This window comes from Asparagus officinalis, chromosome 2 (genome assembly GCF_001876935.1).
Source record: "Asparagus officinalis chromosome 2, Aspof.V1, whole genome shotgun sequence".
NCBI classification, from domain to species: domain Eukaryota; kingdom Viridiplantae; phylum Streptophyta; class Magnoliopsida; order Asparagales; family Asparagaceae; genus Asparagus; species Asparagus officinalis.
The window spans coordinates 37,528,031-37,535,131 of record NC_033795.1 but is presented as its reverse complement, the minus strand read 5'-3'; the positions used below and the strand labels follow the sequence as shown (position 1 = coordinate 37,535,131).

The 7,101-nt window shown below is 37.0% G+C and overlaps 1 protein-coding gene across 3 annotated transcripts in view; it reads right to left on the bottom strand.

Annotated features, from left to right (window-relative positions):
* The window catches only part of LOC109830667, an 8,609-nt gene continuing 2,736 nt past the window's right edge, over nucleotides 1,229-7,101 (bottom strand). Inside the window, exons 2-5 of one of the 3 annotated variants that reach the window (XM_020398003.1) lie at nucleotides 6,719-6,776; nucleotides 6,074-6,628; nucleotides 2,900-3,195; nucleotides 1,229-1,651 (exon numbers count right to left, since the gene is read on the bottom strand). In XM_020398003.1, the coding sequence (XP_020253592.1) occupies nucleotides 1,627-1,651; nucleotides 2,900-3,195; nucleotides 6,074-6,628; nucleotides 6,719-6,754 (912 nt within the window). In that variant the 5' untranslated portion in view covers nucleotides 6,755-6,776 and the 3' untranslated portion in view covers nucleotides 1,229-1,626. Of the gene's footprint in view, nucleotides 1,652-2,899; nucleotides 3,196-6,073; nucleotides 6,777-7,101 lie in introns of all 3 variants that reach the window. The other 2 variants (XM_020398004.1, XM_020398002.1) reach the window with 2 other exon arrangements.

The window sequence follows — 7,101 nt, the reverse complement described above, 5'->3', positions numbered from 1 at the left end:
ATATTTCTAAGTAGCCGGGACGAGCTCGATGCTGGTTTCGCCGAACGAAACCGGACCTGGGCCCGAAGATCAAGCCAGATCTGGCCTAAGTTTTCGGGCTTTTATTGGATCCTGGTCAGGCACTGACCCAGCCAGGTCCGGGCTAGGTGCTGGCCCCGTTGGGTCTGGGTTGGTGGCCCAAATGGATACCCCTAAGAAAAACGATTTCAAACACTATAATTGCATTTTATGGGAAGTTCATTTTACACACTGTTTCAAGAATACTAGAATTTGTTCACCATTTAAATGAAGGAAAACTATTCAGAATACAGATTTGTCAAGTGTAAACCTGAAACTTGTAACCCTCGTCAAAACTCTGTAATTTTGGTGTAGTGAAGTAGGGGCTGTTGCATATGGTAAGTTGGGGGTAATTGCATCCCTAGCAATCAAGAGATTACCTTTTAGAGCCTTCCACAATTACAAGTTGCCCCTGTAGTTTAAAATATTTGCACTTCTACTTGAATTTTTAAACAATTTGCACTTAGCATTTACAAATTAGTAGGCCGTTTTTTCATCAACCCATACACCTCTAAGAAAAATTTTCTAAATGCATCACCGTAGTGAGAAAACATTAAATATGATATCAAAATAACCCACGACTCTAAAGCATGTTTAAAAAAGGAACCACTACAAGAGTTCAGGTTACAGCCTATAGAAAGGATGCTTAGCCAGAGATGCATCTTGAAGAATAGAATTATAACCCTCAACCACCACCATAACGTTAAAGCTTTGATGTAGTTGAAGGGACCTTTAATGTACTCTGCTGAATTACTCAATTCATCCTAAATACAGGAGGATTTTTGTAAAAGTAAGTATTTACTTAAGAAATAAAGACTGAATAGACATACATTACATAAATATAAGCCCACATAAACATATGCAACTGTGCTTTCCTCCCATATGTCGTGTCCCGATTTTGTGTTTCTGCCAGCCGACCGTAGTCCAGTTAATCTACGGTCGCGCTCAGTGTGAAATATGTAACAGGAACAACGGTTTTAGAAAGCATAAAAAAGAACAAACAGTTACTACAGAACTTAAAGAACCAAAAATTAAAAACCAAAAGAACAACTAAACAGAAACGATTGCCCCAACAATACAAGTGACTGTACGCCTGCTATTGAGTTGATTAGAAGTCGCAGGTTTCATAGACATTTTAGTTGCAGGTTTGAGCCCAAGATTATCAAAAAAGTAATTAAAAGAAGAGCAATGTCTGAGTTTTTACTTACCTCATCCAAAGTGGAGGTTTTGTTATTAACAATACAATGAAGGTACCAGCAAGTCTAGAAAAAATGTTTTCCAGTTTCCAAAAATAATACAATAACAATTAATGAAACAATCTTTTTTGTCTCCAAATTGCAGCAAAAATGATCATAACCCGGAAATTAAGCAGTAATTTCAAATAGTAGTAGAACCTCGTAACCAAATGAATCGCTTCAAACATCAGGCCCATTCAAGTGGCCGTAGCGACAGAAAGTCGCACTGCAGCAAGTGACTCCATGTAACAGCCGCTTCCATACTTGATGAGAGTCATGACTCCAGAAGGGCTCAATGTTCGACTGACAACAACTATTCAGTGGTAGCTGCGGCCTATAAGACACTGAGTTCTTGCAACCTGGCAAGAAGAACAAGTACAATAAGGAACAAGATGCCGTCTCCAAGTGTATTATATTAATGAAGAAGACATTTGGCGGCGGTTTTGTTATTTGACTAAAATAATAGGAAACCCATGCCATCATAAAAAAACCATCTCCAAGGATGTTCAGGGGTTTCCTGAAAAAGATATTTGCACATTTGGTTCGCCTATTAATTATGGGTGGAAAACAATCTGAAGGTCAATCCTCTGTTTGGTTGATACCACAAAAAACAAAACAAAAAAAAAACAAAAACAAAAACCAACACAAAAAAAAAGAGGGAAAAAGATAAAGAAAAAGGAAGAACCCAGAACTTATGAGGTCCCTCAATGCCGGTTATTTTATTGCTTAGTAATCCGTTCTTAAAAAATATGACATGTTAGTGACGTTTCAAACCCATCTACTATAATTTTAGACGAACTAGACACTACGAAAGGGTTTTGGCAAAAAAACGTTCTGGGCAAAACAAAAAAAAGTTTTCTTGAGACAATAGGAAAAAGTAGTATTCATTTGTCAAAAAGAAAGCCCTCAATGGAATCAAGTGGAAGAGTAGCATTCATTCAGTCAAGTCCAAATAGAATTCTTGACCAGAAACATGATTCCATTGAGCATCGAGGGACATCTCTTCAACTAAGTTAATTGTCACCATATCCTTCCTAACAGCTCCTAACCAAGTTTTTCGGCATGTCCTTCCTCCATTTATTACGATCTTATTCCTTCCACTGTGGCCCATGAATTATATTCTTTATCTACATTGTCTTAAAAACTTTTTATGGTGGGCCCCACTGAAACAAACCAATAGTATTGGCCCACATAACTATCGATAGGCATTCTCTACAAGCGCGGTTGCAGAGGATCTGGACTCCACATGACCCTCCTGAACTTTATCTCGCATAACCTCCTAAACTTTGGGTGTCTCATAAAACCCCCCTAAACTTCAAACTTTTCTCACAAACTCCTCACATGTAATTTGCAAATAAATAAAAAATCATTAAGAGAGAGTAAAAACCCCAAAAGTTTACGGGGAAGAGTACGTTTCCTATAAAAGAAAAATGACAAAATTTGGGAATTTTTCTCTCAAAAACAATTTAGTTATTTGCAAAGTATAAGCAGGGGTCCAATGAAAAGGTTAAAAGTTCACGAAGATTTTTTGAGATGCCCTAAAGTCCAGGGGTGTTATGGTAAAATTAATCCTTAATTTACTCGGAGAAGATGAAGCTGTGAACTACCTTGAGACCCGAGGATCTATTAGACTGCTGGAAGTAGTTCTCCGATGTGAACGTTTCCTCTCAGGGATACTGTTTCTGGATGACTTTCCTCTGCTGTACTTGTGGTGGCCGAGGTAATCTTTCTTTGCCTTGGAACCGTGGTGGTGATGGCTCCAGTGCCCCTTAACAGTGTGGGATGAAGAGGTTATAGGTGGATCATAAACCTCTGGTGCCCATTTCACACTGAGCTTAGTATCCAGATGGATTCCATTTTGGGCGCGACTTCCTTTCAGTGCAGGTATGAGTTTTGTCATTGCCTGAGGAAACAACAGTGAAAGCAAACATAGTCCTTAGTTATTTGGGTGTAGTCCAAAGAACAAACTGTACCTTTTCTTGTGTTTTTTTTCCTCTCCCCTTTTCTTTGCAACGAGCTATTATATCAGGGAATTAAGAATGAATAAATAAACTTCAAATCTAATGACCAGCGAAGATAAACAATGATGAATTCGCTCACTATGAAAGGATGAACGTTCTTTTAGCAATTGAAACATGCTCAACTGACATAAAGTATCCAACTAAAAGTTTGCTGAGATATGTTACAGGACAAAAAAATAATATGAATAGCACTAATTTTAATAGCCATTATATCTGTTTTACTAATGTGTGGTGTCAAAAACAAAAAGGTTCTGAAGTATATATAGGATGAAATGTCAAGGCAAATAAATATCAGTTGAATTACAAAAGAAAAATCAGGAAGAGTTATTAGTTGCAATACAGATGAAGTAGAATGTTCACATTAAATTAGTGATTTGAGAATTAATTTTAATCGATACTCTTAATACTACCAATACTCCAAATTGGATTTTGTTACATCGATTTGGGACATATAATTGCTCTTGAAATAACATCCCATATAGTCTAATCTAACAGATAATATAATTGTGTTATACATCGGTCCTTGGTATTATGTTGAATCCATTGTGGTAGAAAAGTGTACAAGCATGTTTAAGCAGAAGATAAAGTTGGACCTCGATAAATGTATTAGCTGAGATATGTCCAGATCTGCTGGTCAATTAATTTAAGTCCAAGTTGGATTTCAATGAGAATACAGAAACAAACAAGAGAGATAAAATGGCTTGACACAAAATTTAGCACTTCATATCCAGCTTCCCATTAGTTCAACCTGACCGAACCAAGCATGATACCGTGTGATCTTGTCGAACCATCTTACTGCATGTTCGATCCAACCCACCAAGTATGATGTCATGTCGCTTTGCATTGCAATATATAAAACAAACTATGAGACTAACTGGCAAGGATCGAGCAATACAGGAGTGATGTCCAATTATTATTGATATTAAACTAGATGCCACCCAACAGCATGCACTAGGGTCAAGGTCGATGACATACCCGACATGTAGAAACCTATCAGTGAAGCATAATGCCACAAAATTTAACCCTAAACATCAAATGCCCCTTTCAGGAGATGAAATCATCTATCATCAGGGTGTATCTATATGCAACCGAGCCCACATTTGTATATCTGAGCATGAGGAATCTGAAGGTTATAACAGATATATGAGCTTTGCAAATGTATAAAACCAAAAGCAAAGAAAGGGTCGATGAAAGTTATCACTAGCGCTTATATGTATGTGAAAACTACCCCACAATCATACACTGGGAGGAATCCAAAGACTAAAAATATGCAGGGATTGTAGGAAGTGGATAGAAGCAGGGTGTCGGTTAGGGTAGTGGGACTACGAAATTTTCACCTTTGGGTTTTATACATTTAATGAAGCACAAAAGTAGGGGGAAAACTCAAAAACAGCTTTAAAAATCAAATTTGGAACTGTCTGCCTGCAAGGGAAGATAAGCATTAAAAGCGATGTCCCCAAAGAAGCCAAACAAGGCCCCAACTCCCATAGAAAACAAAGATCATGGATCCTTGTATATTCAACCCCAAAAGAACATTTTGATAGGTCCGAGTTTCGCATAGATATGACAAACATCTCAAACATAGCCTGACCAAGGACCATTTTCAGCTGGAATCTCCAGGCACATTGTATAGCATAACTCAGGACCATCAGTCCTCCTGCACTTGACTCCATACTTAGTGCGAAGATCTCAAACTTCTAACCCATAACCTAAAACCAGACCCATAATGTACCCAATATATCAAAGCTTATAATAATCCCCATTCCTGTTTTCTGATTATCATCATTTTTTTCTAACATCTCTGTTCTCATCTTTCATTTCTCTCATTGGAATAGGAGGGAAAACCCTCTTCTTTCTTGTCCTTGGGATAACTTTGGAGCATAATGAGATATAATAAAGGGGAAAAAAGGTTAACAAAGTGAATTTCGTTCAACAAACTATAAACAGACTTCGAGTAGGTAAATCATAAAAATGGAGAAAATGATGGCAAAAATCATCTTCCTAAACAGAGGAGAAGGTTAAAACTAGGACACAGATCATATCATCTATCCATTGTGACATACCATTTGCACAGACAATGATTTCATGTGTTTATGAGGGAGAAGATATGCATTTTTTTTCAGAAGATTACTATTTGCATTTCAATTGACACCAAATACAATACCAAATTTACAAACCAAGTATTAATATTGTGAGGGAGAAGATATGCTTCTTTGTGACAATATAGCTTCACTTAAAAGCGTATATGCTCTTCACAATCAAACATAGCAATGAATAAAGGTAGCATTGGTAATAGGAAGGCAGTAAAGGAATGTATTTTAGATAACATGTCAGTCAAATTGTTAAAAATCCATGCACCATAGTGAAAATAATGTGGCTACCCATCAAATTTAACTCGTTACTCATAAGAATTTATTGTAATTAAAGTTTCCATCTAATTAGAGATTCATAATCTTGTAGACACATTCAATCTGATTGAAAGTGAAGAAAAAACAACCCTAAAGATAATTGGGGAAATAATGAACAACGAAGCTAAAACCATATTGAAAAATTGCATGCAAAAAAAAGAACGTACTTAATAGACATAGTTCCAGATTTCTCGCTAAACAGCTTATCAAATTAAGTCAACAATCAATATGATTTCTATTTAATTAATTGGAAAAATCATCAAAATAGCCAGAAATCACTGCACAGGACTTTGTCAACGCAAAACAAAAACTGCGCAATAAAACTGAATGTTAATAGATAACTGGGACTTACAGGCAGTGGTTGCACAAATGCAACAGATTCAGCTTTATAAGAGTTCTCATTTTGTACCATCGTACACGATAATCCAGCTCCTGCATCAGCATTTATCAGATATGACTGCGCTAGTTCTGAGCAGAGGATTGTTGCATGCTTGTTCAAGACCTCAAGCACATCTGTGTCAAAGGAAAGAGGCACAACCTCCAATTTGTCGCATATACTTTCCTCATTTGAAATGGAATTCCTGACACACAAGGGTTCAGAAGGGTCATGAATCTGCAAAGCTTCATAGAGTGAAATACCAAGTTCTTTGACTGTTGAATCTTTAAAATCCTCTTCTGGCTCCTCTCTAGTAGAACTGTGAATATCCTCCAGCAATATTTCCTCTGCATTCTCCGGATCGTCATAAGAGGATTTCTCATGTTCGATGGATGGTTGAAGGTCATGAATCTGCTGGGTTTCACAGAGTGAACTGCCAAGTTCTTTGACTATTGAATCTTCGAAATCCTCGTCCAACTCCTCGTCAGCAGTAGGGCTGTCAAGATCCTCCAGAAATATTTCCTTCATGTTCTTTGTATCATAATAAGAGGGCTTATTTTGATTAACAGTTGAGTCCTCACAACTAATAGTATATAAACATGACCTAAAGCCATTACTTACAGAAAGAGAATCATCACAAGACGCAGCACTGCCCATTCAAGGATAACAGTGATTAAATCTGCCAAGAGAGTTCTGTTCAATATGATATAAATGAAAAGGGCACACCAAAACATCCAATACTATATGTTACCAAAAAAAAGCATCCAATACCATGAGAACTGTTTCTTAGATACGAAGAATTATTTCTAAACGTCATCAACAGCAGTGCTTTTTGTTAGTTGGAAGAACATTAAGTGAATTAAACAGACTCATAGAGACAATATTCAGCACATTAAATTCTGGTTGAAGCAATGGGCTCAAGAACCACAGGTAATGGAGCAGGCAGGCAGAATGATAACTTAAGCTTTATAAATGTTAAAACACTAAGCTATATTACAGTAATG